This window comes from Ctenopharyngodon idella, chromosome 3 (genome assembly GCF_019924925.1).
Source record: "Ctenopharyngodon idella isolate HZGC_01 chromosome 3, HZGC01, whole genome shotgun sequence".
NCBI lineage: Eukaryota > Metazoa > Chordata > Actinopteri > Cypriniformes > Xenocyprididae > Ctenopharyngodon > Ctenopharyngodon idella.
In genome coordinates this window covers 21,823,226-21,846,115 of record NC_067222.1, presented here as the reverse complement: position 1 = coordinate 21,846,115, position 22,890 = coordinate 21,823,226, and the positions used below count along the sequence as shown (strand labels likewise).

The 22,890-nt window shown below is 34.8% G+C and overlaps 1 protein-coding gene and 1 long non-coding RNA gene across 5 annotated transcripts in view; one reads left to right on the top strand and one right to left on the bottom strand.

Annotated features, from left to right (window-relative positions):
• The window catches only part of LOC127509323 (uncharacterized), a 126,936-nt gene extending 122,156 nt beyond the window's left edge, over positions 1 to 4,780 (bottom strand). Inside the window, exon 1 of the long non-coding RNA XR_007929199.1 lies at positions 4,681 to 4,780. This is a non-coding gene — a long non-coding RNA (uncharacterized LOC127509323). The remainder of the gene's footprint in view (positions 1 to 4,680) is intronic.
• Positions 4,781 to 9,212: 4,432 nt separating this feature from the next.
• On the top strand, positions 9,213 to 22,834 carry cbx1a (chromobox homolog 1a (HP1 beta homolog Drosophila)). Of its 4 annotated transcripts, none has more exons than XM_051886918.1 (7): positions 9,213 to 9,442; positions 11,957 to 11,982; positions 15,173 to 15,282; positions 17,206 to 17,362; positions 17,555 to 17,723; positions 19,812 to 19,906; positions 21,069 to 22,834. In XM_051886918.1, exons 2-7 carry the CDS (start codon positions 11,960 to 11,962, stop codon positions 21,211 to 21,213), a joined length of 699 nt encoding a protein of 232 aa, XP_051742878.1. In that variant the 5' UTR covers positions 9,213 to 9,442; positions 11,957 to 11,959; the 3' UTR covers positions 21,214 to 22,834. The 4 variants fall into 4 exon arrangements, with proteins under 4 accessions (XP_051742878.1, XP_051742877.1, XP_051742880.1 ...); XM_051886917.1 differs by having other exon boundaries at positions 11,931 to 11,982; XM_051886920.1 differs by lacking the exon at positions 11,957 to 11,982 and having other exon boundaries at positions 9,214 to 9,442.
• Positions 22,835 to 22,890: the final 56 nt, after the last annotated feature.

Below are 22,890 nucleotides of genomic sequence, written 5' to 3'. Positions count from 1 at the left end.
CTGAAACACAAGACCTGCTCTTTGATGATACTGACCAACTGAACCCTCTTCGTGGCTTCAGGGTCTTGAACACACCACTGATGTTGACCAAAAAGTGACCTGATGTTGACCGAGAGATGAACCGAGGCCGCAGACTGACCCCTCTGTCGCCATGGCCGGCAGCTGACCTCTAGAAAGGTCACAGAGATCACAGCCTGTGGTCAGATCAACGCTGGACACAAAGAGTCAGTGAGAAGAATGAGAAAAGAAACATAGGGAGCGAATAAGAGAGCAAAAGAGAAAAGGAAGACATGGGGTCAGAGGTCACTATCTAAGCTCTTCCTTTCTCCATTTCATCATCCTCAGTCCCTCCTTTCTCTCTTCTGTGCCCTCATTTTGATTGACCTCTGACTTCGACGTGTGTTTCGGGCAACGCTTGGGCTGACCTGACCATGAACGCATCCCGAACACTGCAAATAACACCACTCTTAAGCAGAGTTTTTGTATTCACTGTAAATTCGAACAAGTTTAGTTTACTGAACAAAATGTTTGGAAGCCGACTGCCTTATTTTAGAGAAACAAACTTAGATTATATTAAATTATTGATAAATATCAACTTAGTTTAATTTGTCAATTCCAGTTTTAAAAGCAAGATTACTGTGTTAATTTAATATAATTAAAATAGTTATATTTTGTACTACAAACAAATACCTACATACTATTATTCTCAACATGGATTTAATTTAAGCTATGGAGACTTAAAATAATTGAGTGCAATAATTGGTTTTCTTGAAGAAATGTTGGAAACAAGTTCAGGTTTAGTACAACTAGTACAGAAGGCAGTCAACACAAGTTTGAAATTCCCAAATGTATATTTTGTCATAAACAGCTAGACAACCATTTTGTTTCTAAAACATCTGCACGTGTTCTTATATAAGACTTATACGTTTACAGACCTCCTGACTAAACAGCAATCTGCAGTTGTACAATTACAACTCATCACAACAACATCAATTTTCCATCACAAATATTCCTAAAAACCAGAAAAAATGACTTAGTTTTTAAACTATCAAAAAAAAAAAAATATATATATATATATATATCTCTGCCAGTGGGTGAGAAAAATTAACCTTAATACTAGATAAATTCTCTGAAATCCACACTTTCAAGTAAATTTGTGAACAATAAACACTGCAAATATTCAGTATTGCAGTTTTGTATTATAATACATGTTTTGTTATTATGTGTATGTGTGCGTATACATATAAGCGTTAAAATATTAAAGCAATAAATAATATTAAAGCAATAATATTAAATAATAAAATTACATAAATAATATTAAAGCAATAAAAAACATGCCAATGAAGCAAAAAAAAATTAATTCAAGTTATATTCTGTGAAAACAAATCTTAAATCTTTCAAGTAAAATTGTGTACTACAAATACGATGACAATTTAGAAAAATTTCTTAATCAGTATTTTTGTATTGTTTTCCAGTGGCAACATCTAAATATCCTAAAAACAAGATACATCAACAACTAATGACTCACTGAATTTAAAAAATCTGCTTACAATAGTGTCAAAGAAATCAAAAAAATAACAAATTCAATATAAATTATCTAAATATATTATATAAAACAATTATAATTAATAATAATAATTATATAAAACAAGTCTTAAATATTTCAAAATGTTGCTTTTAAGTAAATTTATTGTTTATCAAGAATATTAAGATTTTTCCATTGAAATTCAGAAAAAAATGCTTAAGAAAATTATATATTTTAGTGAATGGCTGTTTAAAATCAATAAAGATTTTGTTTTATTTATCAAATATTTTCTCCATCAAACCTAAGCAGGATGCAATCACTGACAATAGTATAATCCAACTAGATCAACAAGAACATGCTGTAAAATATAAACCCAAAAGACGTAAAAGGCATTTTGACATCTCTATCTGTCACAAGTCTCTTTCACTGTCTAAATATCTGAACTCAACCAACAAATCATGATGAGATCTGAAGAAATACAGAAAGATCTTATCTCAGGTTGTCTGTATGATTCAGTGCAGATGCAAAACATCACGGTAACCAAGCTGATTGCTTCTGCTGCTGCATCTAAAATAAACATGCTGTTTAAAACCTATATCAGGTTCAGATTATGGATGAAAAATATGAAAGAGACACAGAAGCAGGTATTCAAGATAGAAGATGGGCCCAGGAAGTAGAACGCTGACCTCTGATCTCGAAAGCACAGCAAGGCGGCGATAGATAAAGAAGTCGTGTTTGATGTGTACGTGCAGTACAGTGCCAGCTTTGGCTTTTTGCAGAAGAAAGAATGTTAAAGACTTCAGCACACATGGGCTATGGATATATTACACCTCGCCTCACAGCAGGAGAAAGGGAGCAGGATGGACAGAGAGAGAGGTGAGGGGGCAGAAATAAAGCAAAAGAAAAGAAGATATTGTCAAGAGGACGAGATGGAGATGAGAAAAGAGTGGAACGTTATGAAGAGGATGGTTTAAATTGAGATGAAAGGCCCGGCGGAACAGAAGAACGCCGCTTCCCTCTGTGCCGCACTTATCACGGCCATTCCACACGCAGGTCTCGCAGGTCACGTATCTGTTACAGTGTCTGGGAATGGCCAGGCTGAGCCTATTAAACTTCTGCTATCTTCATAGGAGGTGACATTTAGGAATCCCAGTTAGGGCGCCCTCTGCTGTGCACACAGACAATGGCACATATTTCATTTAAACTAATCTACAGATACAATAAAACACACCTCTAACTAGACAATGAGTGTACAATAATGAAAAAAATATGACAGCATTAATGTGTATGGTATGATTGGAATTAATTCCTTTTTAATCAATTCACAAGTAAATACCCAAGAACATTTAAATGCAAACTGGCATACATGATACAATTCTATCTTTATGTCATAACTACAAAGTGAGAAAGTGTTAGTGAAAATTAAACTTTAAGTATTCTGCAAATATCCTTGACCTTTATACTTTAATATCAAGATTTTAGGTTCTAATCTACAGGATCCATGACAAATAAGGGTTTCTGAGATAAAAGAAAAGTTTAAAACACATGCAACAAGTTCTTAAAAATGTCAATGCATGTATGTTGGATCTGCACATCTTTGGAAAATGTTTAGTAATTTCTGGGAATATTTAATTTAACAACTTAAAAAAAATATCAAGTGGTGTAACCATTACGTGCTGAAATGCTTTCCTTGGAAAAGCACTGTTTTTCCATAAAAAAAAATAAATAAAAAAAACCAACTAGAAAATAGTTTCTTTTCTTCTTTTTCTTCCAAAAAGTTAGGTTAAATATCATGATTTTTATTTTTAGTGATGAATATCAAGACATTTTCCTAGGGACACTCCATCTAACCTGAGCGAAACATTCCTTTTCATAAAAAGGTCAAGATGTGATTTTTTGGTTGGTTTGTTTTTTACTTGTTGTGACTTTGACACATATATGAATCACAAAATATTTATATTTGTATTAATATTAAGATTAACAATATATTTGACAATCTAAAGAATCAAATATTAAAAACATTTGAAAGCTACATGATGCGGTTTCTTTTTAAAAATCACCACCTAGACATTTTGGTCTTTTTAGGCTAAAAGTATTTTTGAATAACAAATTAAACTTAATGAGTATCACACCACTACCCATAAATATGTATTCTGTACATTTTACAATTTAACATCAAATTGTTTTAAAAAAATATAAAATGGATACATATAAGATAAAGTGAATATTTTAGGTCTTACAACTGTTTCAATCTTTTTTTATTTCACTATAAACTATCATGCAGTGCGACAAATGTTTCCAAACATTCTATACGATTTCTCAAATATTATACATTTATAAAAACAGACTATGTAATACTTATAAGTGATTTAGGAAAACGTTGTGTAAAATAACACAAAGGCTAAATTACAGCATATCCCACTGAAGAGAGGCTACTGCGAAGGATGCACTTCAACTATCGTAGGTTACTCCACACTTGCACAATTCTCCTTCATACCTCGTTCACCCCTCTTCAAAATAAACCATCTTTAATTCCACCGTAATAACCATCATTAGTTTTCATTTTAAACATTCCCTAATAACAGAAAATGCTAAATCTCACCGATAGTTCACGGGTTTACTCTCATTACTCCCAAGCGCCATCTGGCAGTGAGAGGAGGTACTGCAGCCGAGGCGCAGCTCTGTCACTGTCTGCCTCAGCGGTAAATAAAACAGGCCGCAATGGACAGGCGGGAATTTCTATTTCACGGTATGAACGGCTCTATGGACGCATCTGACAAGCAGATGCTCTAGGCGGGATTACATTCCTCTGCCTCGATGATGGTGTATCGATTTTTATTTCCCCAACAGGCAGTGTAGATAACTCAACGTTAGCCGACCTAGGCTTCATCTACATCAGAAAATAATTCAAATAGTTTCGACTAAGCTACCTGGAAATCTGAAGCATGTACCACTGAAATATTTCCTCTCTCTATCTCAATACACTAAGTGTCGTGTTGCTAAATTGACGGCACGCTTATTAGGCGTCTGATTTCGTGTGAAATTTGACGCGAAATGTATGAATGTCACCAAATTCACCGTTTAATGTTCTTCATTTAGCATTATTTACATTGTATGTTAGCTGTCAAATCATTTTTGTGTTTGTTCTGCATTACCTGAGCAGCAGGCAGCGTACATGTGCTTTCACACTCATGTGTTCAGGAAACGGGCAGTTACCTTTCGCACCGGTAGGTGGCACAATAACACAGCTTTTCACAAGTTTGGTGACATTACTCCCAACACAAGGGGGCAGCACGTCCTTAACATCCGTTCACATCAAGTGCAAAATGAAGTAAATAAAGTTCAGAAATAACTTACATTTATTAAAATAGGGGAAAAAAGAAAAGAAAATGAATAAAAGTAGGCAAACAAAACTCATATGACAGTGGTTATATTAGAAAAAATCACGTTAAAATGTAAATGTCAAATATGATACATCCACTGATCTATATAAATGACATTTATATAGATCAGTGGATACAACAGGCTTTTATTTGTCCATCTCTCAGTTATCATTGTATTGCATTGAATGGTTTTGCCCCACAATAAAAACTACAGAGCTTTAATCATACAATTAAGTATTTAAATGTCATCTTAGATATATTATTGGAAGATATAGAGCGACAATATTTATATGCCTTTTATGTAAGTTGTCTGCTATGATGTTATATTAAAAAAAAAAAAAAACTTATTGATTAACAGTATAAGAATTTCAGCTTTTTGGCCATATGACCACATCTGCACCAAATGGCATATTTTTCCCTTTTTTACAAGAAGTTTAATTCATAAAATTTAATAAAAAACAAAATAAAATAAAACATGAATTAAAACAAAATTAATTCATTAAAACTAAACTGATGGAATTGAAGGTTCTATATGGAACCCTTTCTTCTAAGATATGTTCAATAAACTAGATTTCATGTGATTTTTCTGATTATTATTTAAAATGTAAGACTTTCAGGGTAATTTCTTTCTGAAGAAATATTTTAGAGCTGGCATAACTATATTTATTTTAAAAATGGCCATTGCATTTTTAGATTTTATAAATTTACATGACTTTTGCAGGTCTAGAAATCACACCTTTTTTTTTTTTAAATTAGGCTTTTTCATATCCAAGTTTTCCAAGCTTTTTTCATAGTTGAGGGGATGAATTAAAATAAGAAGATCTTTATACTTAGTTGTTTTAGCCTATTTTAATGCTTGTTTTGTCTTTTTTGAAATGATTTTAAGTCCACAAGATTTAAATATCTGAAAATTTTTAAATTGTTCAGTCAGTTGTTTGTGCAAAGCAGGCTAGGTTGTGGTTTTATCATGGAAGAAACCTGCAGTTCCCTCTTGCTTTCCTCCTCTTTTCATTTCTCACCCCTCACTCTGAGACCTACAGATCAATAAGTGTGATGGATTCAATTCAGTTGTGGGTTGTGGGTCCATGGTTACGAATGTCAACTGCTGCAGTGATGCAAAGAGCTGGACATTATAGACAGCCAGTGAATGTACATTTCAGTGTTACTAGTTTGGAAAATACTTGATTTGAGTAATTTCCAAATCTGGAAAAGTATGGAAAAAACATTTGTGTTTCCAGACTATTGCTCATTCAGATTTCTTAAATTAAAAATTTCTAAAAATGTATTTCATAGAAGCAGAGTGATTTCATGGCAAAAGTTTAGTGATCATTTAGTGATTGTCGAACACGAATAAATGAATTTAAGGTGCAGATTTTCATTACCCTAAACTGCATAAGCGAGTCTCACTATAAGAATGTTTACTCAAATGCCACTCAAACCAGCAACAGATAAAGCATCGACAAACAATCATCTAAATCAGACTGTACTTTGCTGTTTGGTGGTCGTGCCACATCAAACCACACTTACAGTATCATCTGAAGTGTCAGAGGTGAAGGTTATAAAGCATTTTAGGCTTCTCATCATGCAAGCACATGTATCAACCAATGAAAAAAACAAAGGAAAAAATACAGATGACTGTACTGTACATACCAAATATAATGCTGAAAATAATGCTGTGAACCATTTATGTTAAATATGGTCTGAAAAAAATCTACAGAGAAGTTTGGAAATTTGAATTATGAAATTTTACATGGAAAATGTGTAGGAACCCTGAACTCAACATTAACATAAAAAGTTTATGGCTAGTAAGTTTCTTTGTTTTATTTTTTGAAAGAAATCAATAATTTTATGAATCAAGGGAGCATCAAATTGATCGAAAGTGGCAGTAAAGATATTTATGTGAATTCTATTCACATTCTAATTCTATAACAAATAAATGCTGTTCTTTTGAACTTCTGAAAAAAATGCATCGTTTCAAACAAAAAAATTAAGCATCTGTTTTCAAATATATATTTTTCAATATATACTATTCAATATAGCCTAATAGTTTTCAAATATATTCTAATAAGTTAAATTTGTAATAATTTACCATTTTAAATTGCACATTACATAATACTATCAAAATTACTTAATATTTCATATATTACTGTTTTTACTGTAAACAAATAAATATAGCCTTGGTGATAATGGTGAGCATAAGAGATTTCTTTCAATATTAAAACTGAACTTTTGAACAGTAGTGCATGCAGAGGCCCCATAATGTATTTCGAGTTGACACTGACTAAATCACATAATGTATAAATGTCATTTATTAAGTTTGTCAAACTCAGTGGGACATATTTATTGATTTGATTGTGTGACTTGAGCAGTTAGTTAAAAGTATTTCTCAGAAAAGTGAAGTTCTGAGAAAACTCAGGTCTATCATTTATCTGATATTTTGTTATCTATCCAGACATTTTAAGCATATTTTAAGGCCATTGTAAGTAAACTGTATTTCACTGCAGTCTGTACCTCACCAGCAAAATAACAAAAAAAAGTCAGCAGATGATCATTGAGATATTACTATTGTAAAGTTTTTAATGAAATTAAGAGTCCTGTCCTGTATGTTCCATGGGGGCCATCAGCCATATATTAAGAGTAAGTTACATAGTTCATTATTAATGTATTCTGATTTCTTTTTAGCAGAATCTAGATTGACTGCCATTGTGCCACAACACCACGGTATGTATGAATTTTCAAATAATTCTTGACAATTTTTTGTTTTTTTTGCATCAGTTTATAAATATCTTTTGGAGAGAAAGGACAGAAGAGTTATAATTTCATATCCCCACCCTTGCAGACGCTGAATGAGACAATATAAATATCACCCTCTGTTTGCGGATGGTGTGGCTGGTTTGTTTGAGTAATGAGGTAATTAACTCAATCACGACACTCAGACAGATGATGAATTTTGTTAATGCTTCTCTTTTGTTCTCCACTCATTTCTGAGCAGGTCTTTTTCCTCTACATTAACCCGACATGTGCACACACACACACACACACACACACACACACACACACATACATACACAGCGTCTTCTGCCACTATTTGTGGAGTACAAGGTTGCAGCCATGCAAATGGGCCAGAGAGATGGAACTGCAACAGGACAAAACAAGATATAACAGAGGCTGTTTCTTATTCCCTGTGTTTATAAGGTCACATGCTCTTGTCCAGAGGGGCAAAGTGCACCACTGTGCAACAGTCTGGGATTCAATTGCAGATCTCTGTCTCTATATTTACCTCAAACACTGAGATAATGACAGGCTTTCAGGCTGTTTTCACATGGTTCAATTGCTTGGTCTGAACCAGAATTCACTCCCATCCTTCAGCAGGTGTCTTTTCAAATCGCACTTTTGGGTTTGAACCACATCAACCTGAGCACCATTGCAGTTTATCACTGTAACTAAGACACGATTTAGAAGGAAAATGGCAGTTTCACTCAGTTATTTAAGTATTTGCCCTTGATTTATTTAAAAAAAAAAAAAAAAAAAAAAAAACGTATGCGCACAGAATGGCACATGCATTTATCTGTTAAGGAGTGCAATACAAATGCTGCAAGGACAGCAAGGTGCTCTCTGAAAGCAATTTACACTATAGCAGCTAGAAATTCATAAGTGTGATGCTATTTATGTCATCAATAGCAGTTTGAAATGATTGCAAACAGTACCAAAGTTTAACATGAGCCAAAATCCAGACTTTAAACTTTCTGATGCCAAGGACCCTCAATGCTTTCAATATTTCTCACATACTGTTTAGAATATATTCAAAATAAGAATATAAGCACAGCCTTTATACAACTGAATGCCCATGTAGTTACCTGCATTTCCAACAGTCAACAGCTAATGAAATCTGGTCAGATCTCACACAGCCACATACTTTTTCTCAGATAAAATCTATAGGCCTAGTTATATCAATGTTCATAAATTTACTAAATATAACATTATATCCAGGTTGTTCAGTCCCGAGAAAAGCCATATTTGAGGCATTGAGGTTCCTCTGGTGGAAAATCTTTAGGCAATTACAAAAGTTCAGTTATCTGAGGAACCAAATGAATGATCTCACAAGTTCCTGCAAAATCTCTACAGAATGTCACATTGGTTTTTCCAGTTTTTACAATTATCAAGAAAAATGTTTTAAGCACTTAAATATCGAAATTCTTGAACAAACATTAGGATATTTGAGGCATTTTCGAAGGGTACCGAGGAACAACAAACATCTGTTAATTTTTACACTGCGCACGTAAAACTACAACTCCCAGGATGCACCACCCGCGTACGTAGAGAGTCACGTAACACGTTCCGTCGGAATTGGCGGGTTGCTGGAGCTTGCGTGTAGCGTTACCTTTGTCTGACCATCCAAGGAATCTCGATAAAATAATTGCAAACTCTTTTCACAGTCGATATATTCCAAACGTTTGTCGACACTTAAAGCTGCGCTATCTGCATTCAACCACCTCATTTGGTGTTATTTCGCCCTTAATTCCGTAATTCACAGGTAAGTGGCGCTGCATGCAGATTGTGTTATAAACTATAGAACTGACTAACGTTATGTATTGAGCAGTGTGGTTTATTTTTTTATAATTAACAGGTAGATGTTTGAGTACTTTAAACAACTAATTGCTCTTGAATGATATCTAGTCATATCTGAGATATTTTTGGTAGTTTTCTACACGGATCCAGGTCAACATGGAGAAGTGAGCGACCATGCTTTTGCAGCATTAGCCACAAGGCTAGTCGGTGTCTCGTATTTTAGGGCCATTTTTGGGTTTAATCAGTTAAATGTAATGTGCATTGGAACGTTTTATGCATCTATTTATCGGACAGCATACATGTTGTTGGTGTCATGGTAGCTTTTAGACTCAAAATTGTACGAGCAAAAGGGTTAGTGTAGTCCACCATCTCCGCGCGAGACAGAAACGCCTTCCTCGCGCACGCCTGGGGTTAAAAGAACTCGGGAACACTTTTTTTCCTTCTTTTTTTTTTTTAATTAAAAAAAAAGACATCTACATGGTGTTTGCAGTTGCATTTCTAATGTAACTTCACTTCACTGGTTTGTGGTTACTGTTGCAGCAGGGGAAGTGGGCCGAACATTCTGGCAAGGCGTCTGCGCGTGCACGTCGGAAGTTGAATTGAACATTTTAACTTAATGCTGTTTCTCTCACACTGTTTATAATAAGAAATAAAACAACGACGCGCACGATCTGCTTTGATTTAGAAGTGAAGAGATAAGATCAAGCGTTAAGAATAAAAAGGTGATTGCATTAATGTGACTTAAAAAAAAAAAAAAATCGAGGCTCTTGGCTTGGAGCTTAATGGGTTAGTGAAATGAAGTTTCTGTCATTAATTACTCAGCCTTCTACCGTTTCAAACCCGTAAGACCTTCGTTCATCTTCGGAACACAAATTAAGATATTTTTGATGAAATCCAAGAGGTTTTTATTTTTCCTCAATAGAAAGCAACGAAATTATCACATTCAAGGTCCATAAAAGTAGTAAAAACAAAGTTAAAATTGTCAACGTGACAACGGTTCAACCTTAATATAATGAAGCGACGAGAATATTTTTTGTGTGCAATAACAAAACAAAAATAACTGTATTCAACAAATTTATATCTCCCCTTTCATTCTTCTAAGCTGTTTTCATTGTAGCACTTCCAGGTTCTACGTCAGAACGCCGGCTCAGTATTGGCTGGCTCTGGTCACGTGAGCAGCACGACGCATGCGTATGATGCTGAGGCAGGAGCCGGCCAATAATGAGTAGGTGTTCTTACGCAGAACCTGGAAGTGCTGCAATGAAAATAGCGTAGAAGAATTAAAGGGAAGATACAAAAAGTTATTTTTGTTTTGTTATTGCGCACAAAAAGTATTCTCGTCGCTTCATTACATTAAGGTTGAACCACTGTAATCACATTGACTATTTTAACGATGTCCTTAATACCTTTGATGGTAATTACGTTGCTTTCTATAGGGGATAAAAAAAAAATTAAAAAAATCTTGGATTTCATCAAAAATATCTTAATTTGTTTTCCGAAGATGAACAAAGGACTTATGGGTGTGGAACGCATGAGGGTGAGTAATTAATGAGAGAAATTTCATTTTTGGGTGAACTAACCCTTTAAAGGTGCAGTAGGTGATCTGGGAAAATGCTAACTATAACCTGCTAGCATTGAAAGCGTAGGTCCCACCCTCCCTGCAAATAGCCGTCCAAAGCCACGCTGCGTCCAAAACACATGAATGTTATTGGGTTATATACATCATGTCATTCGCTGGTGAGAAAACTTTACAGTGAATAACAGAATAATGTTAACAACTTTTTAAAAACGGAATTAGATGCAGCAAGGATATGTTGGACATTTCTAACGTGACAGCTGATGAATAACTAGCAGCATTGAGCACAAAATAAACCACATCACTGTCTTTATAACCAGAAAGGTGATAGTATTTCAGCAAAAATACAATGTAAACATCGTCAGAATATCAAGCGAAGGAACAACGCACAACTATCTTTTGTGTTAAGGATGGCATGCACAATACACTGAGACGCTGAGGGTATTTTAATTGGAGGAAACAAGATGTTTTACTGTTTGTAGCAAGACTCAAATAATCGTTGACACATCTGGTGGTGGTGGTGGCCTTACGAAGGTGTGGATGTTGTAGTTTGCTCGTTAACTTTAAAAACAAAAACAGTTCCCGATTAGACGCTGGGTCCTGCTGTCGTTGAGCTAATTAGTAAAGGCACACAAACTGCATATGCTACATTATACGTTACATCAGAATCGAATCATACCATGTACTTACCTGTTTGGACTGAACACAATGATTGAATGAACATTTTATGGTCCTACACCTTTCACAGATGATATATATTTATAAAAATACATTTACCGTTTAACAGTGATTGCTATCAGGATAAGAGGAGACTTTCAATCAGCATAACAAAAAATGTTTCTGAAGAGAATCACCTATTGCACCTTTAATTTGTTAGGATTTCTGTTTTTACGCCCTTTTTAGGTGATGCATCTCAGTACTTCAGCCTGGTGAGTGTTTACTGATAGCACCATAAAAGCAAAACACGCGTGTACTGTTTTTGTTAAACAAAATAAAACATTTAATTAAAATATAACATGGAAAAAATTTGGTTTTCACTTTTGATTTGTTGGTGCTGGTTTGCCATCGATATGGTATGCAAACTTAAGAACATCAAGCCAGGCATTTGTGTTGGTTTTTATTTAGTTTTACATTTACAATGTTTGTTATAACGTTACATTTACAACTGGTTGCTGTGTGAAAAAAAAAAAAAAAAAAAAAAATGTTTTTCTTTCTTTCATGACATCAAGGCACAATTGAGTCCAATTGAGTCCTAAATTGACAAAAATGACCAACAAAAAAAACACCAAGGCCTGGTTTCACAGACAGGGCTTAGATTAAGCCAGGATTAGTCTTTAGTTCAGTTAGGACATTTAAGTAGCTTTTATAAATGTGCCTTTGAAAAAAAACATTACTGGTGTGCATCTTGAGACAAAACAATAAAAGTGACATTTTAAGATATGTCAGTACAAGTTGCTGTCAGTTAAAACAGCTCAAACTTTCATTTTAGTCCGGGACAAGGTTAAGCCTTGTCTGTGAAACCGGGGGCAAAAGTATTAATGAGAACTAAGGGATCAGGATTTTGGGGGATAACCAATCACTGGAAGCAGTATTGTCTGATCATCGAAACCAATCACTGAAATAAATAATAGGTAATCTATTTAACAACAATGTTTAAGTATAAAAAAATTAAGAGATGTGAATGTATCATAAATTGACAACTCTATTTATTGGCAAGCAACATGTGCAACATATTCCATTCCCTCTCCTAGAGGTGATTAGGAACAGCTTAGAGCTTAACAAATAAATAATAAAAATAAAAAACAGAACAGTCTTTATCAACAAAGTATTCAAATGTAAAACAACACTGCATAGTCGTCTGTATAAGTTAAATATAGATTAATTTTTCTACATCTACTAAAGAGGAGTGAGTGATTTTCTCTCTTTTCTTGTTTGATTAACATTAATGACACAGATGGCGGCAGGAATATTAGGATGCTGTTACTTTGAGATCGAATGCATGGATCCAATATACTGTTACACATGCAACTTATTTCCTAACTGTTTATGTTCACTTAAGACATAGCAGACAGTGTTTAAGCGAATACTCACCAAGCCGAGCGTTTTGACACATTTCTGTCATATTCAGTTGGTGTCCACCTGAGTTGATGTCATTCGCCACCGGCGCTTTTTCAAAGACGTGTGATTTTTATTGACCGGGGAATATCCGATCTGTCTGCTTACAGAGCAGACGCAAATGCATGTATCCAATTCATATCAGATTTATTTCCGCATATGAATGAGGCCTGAAACTGATCTGAGAGTATCAGAGTTTTTTTTTTTTTTTTTCCTTGCTTACACGTTCGTTTTTCATATCCGATCTGTGCCACATGGGAGGAAAAATCGAAATTGGGTCACTTGAACCATGGAATGTAAAAGCGGCCTGAAAGATCAATTCTTGGGATTTAAGAATCAATATCGGTTCATCAAAATGAGAATCAAGAAAAATCGAGAAATCAATATTTTTAACTCAGCCCTAAAGAAAATGCCACAATGCACAAAACATCTTAATGGCAGGGCTCTACAGTGCGACAATTTCAGTCACATTTTGCGACTGAAAATTACTGCGTGCAACTGTGAAAAAGTATTTAGGAGCACCAGTGTGACTGACCCGATCAGGCCCAGTTCTTTGTGGGTGCTAGAGGGTGCACCCTCAATTGAAACTAATAACAGCATATTGGCCAAACAGATTTTGCAAATGCACCAGTGCGTATTTGTGTTTGCACTCTGGAGAGCGTGGAGAGAGAATGTATTTTTGCAGCGTTGAGCAATGTAGACAATCGCAGACATATCTGTTGATTTTTTTTTTTTTATTATTTTTTTTTTTTGAACACCATGGACAATCAGAGGCGTTTAAGTTAAAATCCACTCTTGTTCAAAATGCTGGAGCTGGAGCTCACGAATCCTCTCATTATAACAAACAGTACAGACACGATGTAAGTAAGACATTCATTGTGCAGTGTAGACAACTTCATTGAATATAACAGAAGTTTGTGAGATTGCGATGAACTGAAACGAGTGACAGCTTTTTATTGATTGTATATTGAGTTTGCAAATGTAATTGAACAACAAGTCAATAAACATGAAGTTAATATTAACTGACATGCATTTTAGGAAGAGTATTGTCAGATTTTGCCCCATTTCATATAACAAAAATAGTTTCAAACAAAATCACAGCTGAACCCCTGCGCATCTCCGAGCAAACACAGGTGTTTCATTTATGAATGAATCCGCAGTTTCAAGCGAATCTAGTGAGTCAATGATTCAATGACCCACTCATAAAGACAGTCGCTTGCTTTGCTCCTGAATGAATCAGCTGTTTGAACGAATCGATTGAATGAATAATTCAGTGACAAGGACAGTGACTTGCCACCCCCTACTGGCTGTTTTAGTTTCATTTTTAAAGTGTCATTTCAGTTATTTAAATCATTTAATATTTCTATATTCAAAATTTTCTATTTAAAACATTACTTATAACATATATCATGAAACAGTCTGTAAATATAATCCACCTTTTTGTTCTTCTGTGCCTCCTCTGCAGTGTAAAGATCAATTTTGTTAATACTGATTTCGTTTAATTGGTAACTTATTCTTCCTGATTGTGTCGTCTTGTTCTAACTCAATTTATAAATACAAATATATGAATTTGACAAAAGATGACACATTTAATAAGGTTAGAAAAGTATTTTAAGGATTCAAATATCGCCTCAATGGGAAGGCTGATTTCTGTCGTTGATCAGAAGGTGCTCCTAAATTTTTTAAATTAGGAGAACAAGTGCTCCTAAAAATAAATGTAAGTGTAGAGCCTTGAATGGTCCTAAAATAGGTTTCATTACGCAAGATATTTTCAGTGTGACCTGGGCGCGTTTTTGTGAGATTATTAACCCAAAATCCATACCTGTAATGTTTAACTGTAAAGCAATTCAAAGGGATCCGTGCACCATGAAATGATGTATTATGTAGAGCCACCAAACTGTTATCCGCAGTGCTGTGTAATTTTATTTCCTGCCTTGTGTTGTTCTTTCCCTGATATCACCTGACCCCCCCATCCCCTCTAATCCACACTTTCACTCTGTTCAGCACTGTTGACGTTGACAAGGAACCTGAAGGTTCCGCAGAGCCTCCCCCCTTCATGACGAGCATGAGCCAACCAACAGACACAGCCAGTGATGCTCCCAGCGTCACCGAAGGTGTCTCACAACTTTCTCCTTCACTGCTGTTTTTCTTTCAAATGTGTGTGGGGGGAGGGTTTATTTCCAGATATTCAGATCACCTTAATGTATAAACAAGCCTTGAAAAGATTTTTTTATTGAATCACGGGTTGTTGGTAACAATGTCTGTTTTCATGACTGCTGTTTCATCTGCCATGTGATCCATTATCTGTCACTGACTAATAGAGGTGCTTCTGCTGGTGATTAATAAGGTCAAGAGGTGTGATTTTGGTCTGATGCACAAAAAGGACACAATGAGTGTTTCAAAGTGAAGAAATTTGGGAAGCATTTTATAATAAGGTCTCATTTGTTTGTAACATTTTTAAAATCAAGTTAATTACTAATTGTATTGTAGTATTGTAACTGGCAAGATGTATGTCGTAACTTGTATTTTTAGTAACTAACATTAACAGTGATTTATAAAAGCTGTATATGTAAATTTCTCATTGTTAGTTCATGGCTAATGTCTTAAAAATGAGACCAAATTGTAAAATGTTAATGAAATTTTCCTGAACTGATGTGTAGGCTGTAGTACCCTCATTTGTGGTTGATTAGTAGTTAAGTATTTGTTCTTCACACTAGCTGTTAGCTACTGTGGTGTATTCAATCATATAATGGATATTAATATTTAGGGAGTTGAATTGCCTCTGATACTGATATAATCCAGAAATGAATGGTACAGTAGTTTAAAGATGAAGGGTGAGATTGTTCACAAAATATACACTACTTGTTCAAGAGTTTGAGGTCAGTAAGATTTGTTTATTTGTTTAAAGAAATTAATGCTTTTATTCAGCAGAGATTAATTTAAATTGATCAAAACTGACAGTAAAGACATTTATAATGTTACATAAGATTTCTATTTCAAATAAATGCTTGAAACTTTCTACTCAAAGCAACCTGGAAAAAAAAGTATCACGGTTTCCACAAAAATATTAAGCAGCGCAACTGTTTTCAACATTGATGATAATCAGAGATGTTTCTTGAGCATCAAATCATCACATTAGAATGATTTCTGAAGGATCATGTGACACTGAAGACTGGAGTAATGATGCTGAAAATTCAGCTTTACCATCACAGGAATAAATTAGTTTAAAATCTATTCAAATAGAAAACTTTTGTTTCACAATATTGCCGTTTTACTGTATTTTGATAAAATAAATGCAGCCTTGATGAGCATAAGAGATTTATTTAAAAAAAAAAAAAAAAAAAAAAAAATCTTACTGTCCCGAAAATATTTGATGCTCATATCTCCTGATTAATTGGTCTCTTACTAGTCCCGGGAAGTTAATAAGCGTCAAGTGGTTATGGTTTTAGTTCAGACTGGTATCTCCCCCTGCTTGGAATGTGATGCTACCATTGCTCTTAACAAGCGATAATTTGAACAGCTTAAGGTGTGTCTGTTACACTGTTATACAATTCAGATGACATGAGGGTTAGTAAATGATTACTAATTTTTTGGTTGTACTATCCCTTTAAGTGGTGGACAATGAATGTGAAACACTAAAACGTGTTTTGATAAATATTCTAAATGATTTTAGTTTCTGACCTTGTTCTCAAAAGCAAGAATTTAATACTAAGAGCTGTGGTTTTATACTGCAGTCAAAATGTCTTTGATTTTGACACATTGCTCTATACAGCAAGATTTGTCTAATTTTGGCAGACAGACCTTTTTGACCTTGGCCTACCTTCTTTCAAATAAAACCCAGAATAATTTATCTTCCTCTTTATGCACGATCCCCTGCTTGTGAAGTATCACTGTTTGTGTTTGTTCTGCTCAGCCTCATAGTGTCTGTTTTCAAGTTTAACTTGCTTAATTTTTTGAATATTTAAAAATGTTTTTTTTTTCCACAGAAGAGACTTACCTCCATTTTTCTCTTTTCTGCCCTCTTTTTTTCTCCACAGAAGACAAGCTGGCGGCCACCGCTGGAAAGAAGCAGAACAAGAAGAAGGTGGAGGAGGTTGTAGAGGAAGAGGAAGAATATGTGGTGGAGAAAGTCCTGGACAGGCGGGTGGTGAAGGGCAGAGTGGAGTTCCTGCTCAAATGGAAGGGCTTCTCAGAGTAAGTAACTAATATCAGCTAGATTTCCACTGAAATGCGTTCACGTAAGGCATGGAACTTGATTCCTAGCAAACATGATGGCCATTTTATCATTATATAAAGAACAAAGGGAGAATAAATGGTTTTCTAATATGCACTTTTGTTTTCAGTTGGTCTGTCAGATGATTGAGAATTTATTTTCCTTTTGTTTAGTGAAGACAACACATGGGAACCAGAGGACAACCTGGACTGTCCTGATCTCATCGCAGAGTACATGCAAAAACATAAAAGTGATGACAAAAAAGATTCTAGTGGAAAGAGGAAAGGAGAATCTGACACAGATGGTGGAGAAGACAGCCGGCCTAAAAAGAGGAAAGATGAGGTTAGATTTTATCATTACATTTGATGAATAATATTTTATAGACTTTTGGTATACAAAAGCTGTTTCTAAACTAAAATGTTATATACAAATTGGCATATGCAGTGTTTCCCAGAGGGTGTGGACCTCTGTCCTTGTAGGGGGGTCCAGAAGCATGTCCCCCCGTAAGAAAATTTTGTACGTTTTAAAGTTAAATGCATCAATCTGGTGCACTTTGAGAGTTCAAAATGAAGAGCTCCAACCCATGTTCAATGTGCAAATTGAACAAAGAAAAAGTCAGTGAATTGACTTGTACCTGAACATTAAAGGGGACTCCTTTAAAAACTTCTTTTTTGCTGATATAGTGTCTCAATCTACATCACATTCAAACTGGTGTTTTAGGAAGCCAGATAATTAGAATATAATATTAATAATTTTATGATAGTAATAGTAAACAAATGCACTGTAAAATAAATGAAATTATATTCATTATAATTTTATATAAATGAAAATAAATATTTCCTAAGTATATTATTTTACTTTACCCTACAGTAGGGAAATTACAATACTTTTGTTCTAATGTCTACACTTGCAAGAGAGAAACCCTTTTAGCCCTTTTAAAAACTGCATTTTAGCGGAAAACTGCAGTTTCTGTGAAAACGGGTTTAAAAAGGAGTCTCATTACAAATCTAGTGAAGTGCTGTAATCTTCCCACAAAAATGCTGGAAATAATGCAAATGTCGATACCCAGATGCACGTTAGCACATGCAGAAATGGCGTTTACTGCATTCATTCACTGTGAACCAAGTCGTTCTGAGACACATTTCCTCAACAACCGTCCATACCGGCGTGATGAATACGATCCTCAATTGGATGGAACTGAAATAAATACTTTTAATGTTGCGATCCTATTGGTCTTATGATAGCAACCTGAATTGTAACAAAGCACTGTTGGCCAGAGGAGAACTGGCACCCCGACTAAGCCTGGTTTCTCCCAAGGTTTTTTTCTCCATTTTAACACCAGTTTGCCACTTGTCTGCCACCTGATGTCACCTGATGGAGTTTGGGTTCCTTGCCGCTGTCGCCTCTGGCTTGCTTAGTTGGGGACACTTGACTTGACATTTGATATTCAACAGTGCTTTTGATCTGCCTGCATTGACACTATTCTTTAAGAGCTGCTGTGCAGCCAAACAATGTACCAGTTATCAATGTAAAGCTGCTTTGACACAATCTACATTGTAAAAAGCGCTATATAAATAAAGGTGACTTGACTTGACTTGACATAAAATAAAATGTGCACTTTGCTTTAAAAATGTGAAGCCAAAACAGATGATATACTTGTTTATTTAAATCAGTCTTTTGCGATTTGATAAGGGAAAACAACCAACAAAAAAGGGAAAACAAAAGCAAAACAACGTTAGAGGTATTTTATGTTATTATGAGAAGTTGTAAAATATTTTCGGTTCATTATGATGCTGTGGTGGCACAGAATAGACTATGGCGGACCTAGGTAGTTCTGGGTAATTCATGGTAAACACTGCATATGCATAATTTTTATGTTTGATGCACATTGTCTTTTTTACATCTTACTTTACATAAAACTGCACACATACATTTATGCATTTGCCTGGTGCTTTTAGCTGTTTTTTCAACTTCAGGAACTTATGTCCAAGAGTTGTTTTTTGGGTCACATTTAAAAGCTTGTAAGTCTTGCAGATGTTTTTATTATACATTCATCATTTGTGTTTCTTTTCAAATACCTTTTTTAGACGTGATGCATGGAAAAAAAGATAATATTTATGAAAAATATTTTTGTACATCAATTCTAATCTGAAATTTGGTCTTATGTAAAAGTGTATTAAATTGTTTTAATATAAAAATATTTCATTGTGTGCATTTAGGATACTTAAAATGCTAGCTGTGAAATTAGCTTTAGCAATCTTAGCACCACCTTTTTGATTCCCTGTGAAAACTAAAATTTAAAAAAAGGTGATCCAAACCTCATATAAAGACATGCTGATCAGAAAGAATAAAAAATGATCTTGTTTGGAAGACTGCTTGGAAGAAACTTTTCTGCATACAAATAATACATAATTTCCTAATGATTTGCAGCAAGACAAGCCGAGGGGCTTTTCACGGGGGTTGGACCCAGAACGCATCATTGGAGCCACAGATTCCAGCGGCGAGCTCATGTTTCTAATGAAATGGTATGTAAATGTTAAGATTTAAAAATTGTAAAGTGTGTAATTTCTGCTCCACTAGTGTCACAAAATAGAGTTGCGAAAATAATGAAAACCACCTTTGGTCAAACAGATTGTCTGACCCCAAACTCAATAGCCTTTAAAATGACTTAAAATACATATATAATAACAATAAGGCAATAATTTGGTTCAAATAAAGTATCAAAAGCAATAAACCATGGTTTTAACACTGATAAAATACATAATATAATATACATAATAGAAACAATCATCTTATGTACATTATATATTATAACAAATGCCTTCAGAGCGTGCCAGCGGCCTGGAGTTGTTACACTTCACAGCAGTTCAAATTTTTTATTTTTTATTTATCTTTTATTTTGAAGTTTTGATGAACAATTTGCATATTTAGAAACATATTGATATATGCTCCTGTGTTGGTGTAGGTTTATAAATTATTTACCTTAAAAACTGGATGAAATGGTGCACATTGTGTTCTCAGATGAATGTTATAAGCAACCCAAACTTACAGCATATGCAGTGATGGAGTTTGAGACGCTCCATACATGTAAATGATAACAGTTCATGTGAAGCAGCATTTACTGTGAACAGAGCCGCACTGAGACGCGCAAATAAAGCGCATCTTTATATTAAAACCGCAGGGCATATATTTAATTGAATTGCAGCCTTTTTGAATTCACAATAGCTTTATGCTATAGTATGGTTTTTCAATGTTTTAATACATTGTGCAGCCTTAGAAAACATTCTAATAATGCGGTTCATGGATTCTCGTACTTGGAATGTGCCATTTCCAGTATATTCCACTTCTTTTTTTCTTTTTTTTTTCTTTTTCTTTTTTTCTTCTTTATTTGCATTCTTGTGCACATATATTCATACTGAAGACTCTCACATCTGGCAACCAGTTTAGTTTTCAGCCTCAATCCAGATTGTGAAACTTGCAGAATGTTTCTCTTAGGCAGGCTGAGCCAAAGCCCAGATGCCTCTGTTTTAACCCCATTCTGTATGTTGGGCTAACCTGTTAGCATTTCACTGTACCGCTCGTGGTACACTTGCCATTCAAAAGAGACCTTAGGAATGCTAAGGAGCTAAATGACATTATTTCAAGTGCTTATATTTAATTGTATTCCCCTCTTCCTGTCCTCTACAGGAAAAACTCTGACGAGGCAGATCTCGTTCCAGCCAAAGAGGCCAATGTGAAGTGCCCGCAGGTGGTCATCTCATTCTATGAAGAGCGACTGACATGGCACTCTTACCCTTCTGAGGAAGAAGAGAAGAAGGACGATAAGAACTAGGCTTGCGAGAGAGAATGAGAAAGGTGGCAAGTCAGGGTTGCTGTTAAACTAGTTTGAATGAGCTTGGTTGGGGCGGGGGGACATGGGAAGTTTAGAAATGGGAAACTGAGACAAAAACTCTTACACTCAATGCCATAAAATCGGACTCAAGATATATTCAGAGCATGATATGCAGACGTGGAGTGATCTTTAGTGGGCAGAAGTGACGTTATTCAGAATACTGACCCCCCCCCCCCCATAAGAAACACAGGATTACTCTATTTCCTCTTTGCTTCTCTTTCTCTTTCTTTTTGTTTGATTATGGGAAATGGGGTATAATGCTGCAGTAGTTGCTCAGTTGTTGTTCCTGGTGGTGAACACCTGATTATGCGATGGATCCTATGTGCACATCCTCATACTTTATGTATTTTTCTGACAAGGAATTTGAAGGACTTTTTATGTCTAAAGAACGTGTCACTGTAAAATGCTGCCCTAAGTTAAAACACAGCAAGTACGCAACACTGTAACTGAAAAAAACAATGGATATAAAGTTTGAGTAAATTGTGATTGATTGTGATATCAGTGTGTACACAGTTTTCTCTGAATCTAGGCATAGCTTTTGCTCAACTCAGTTTTGAGTGTGTAGTTACAGTGTTTTGTCTTTGCAGGGCAGTATGGCCTAATTTCTTCTTTTTCCTTTCCATCTCATTTTTTTGAGACTTCAAGTCATTTGTTGTGTAAATGCATTTGTCAGAACTGTTGTCACCTTATTAGTGAGCACATTGTTGTGTAGTGCAGTCTTGCTCTTTTAGCAGTATTTTTGAATTTTTATTCATCATGTATACAGTATTCTCATCTTTTATTCATTCACCACTTGAGGATATACGCTGCGCATGGATATATATTCACAAATAGATTTTTTTGATGATTATTTCTAAGCTTAGTAAACTGCATTTCCCATGATCTTATATAAACGTTTTTATTTTTAACTGTTAGCTGTCAGTGTATTTTATCAGTTGCATTACTGTGTGAAGAGGAGATATGCTCTTTAGATTCCAGCTTCTCAGACTGATCTTTCAAGTTTTATAGGTCGATCAAGGAGCGCCAGACCTGGCTCGGAAATACTTCAGAAAACATTGATGAAAATTTAAACACAGCTGTTTTACTCTCTTCTTTGGTGGTGCTCAAGAATTAGAATGTATTACACAGCTTTATTGCATCTTTTTTTTATCATAAAAATGTAAATGTGTAGTGAAAAAAAGCTCACCAACATTACCATGCTACAGATCAGGTCTCTTAGTACCACCTTTGCACCAGCATAAACATGTTAGTTATGGTAATATTAATTTTAAAATGTAATGAATCTCTTAAATGTTTTTGCGTTGACTAAAATAGTGCTTGGATCACTGGATACGTTTTTTCGCTAAATATGGTATTAATAGTGGCATACTCTTCTGCTGCGTACCAGAGAAGCCTGAAGTACTTTTAGTTGTACACAATCAGTAATGTGACTGCTTTATATTCCTCTCTAATTGTCTTTTTCTCTTTTAAAGTGTACTGTTTGAAGCATGTTACTTTCTTTCATTTTCACTTTTTCAAGGGGGAGACTATTTGTTCATTAAAATAAACCTTTTTTTATTAATTGTGTTTTTTGATCTATACTTATTTTAAGAAATGTTGTTTAAAAATGTATTTTGT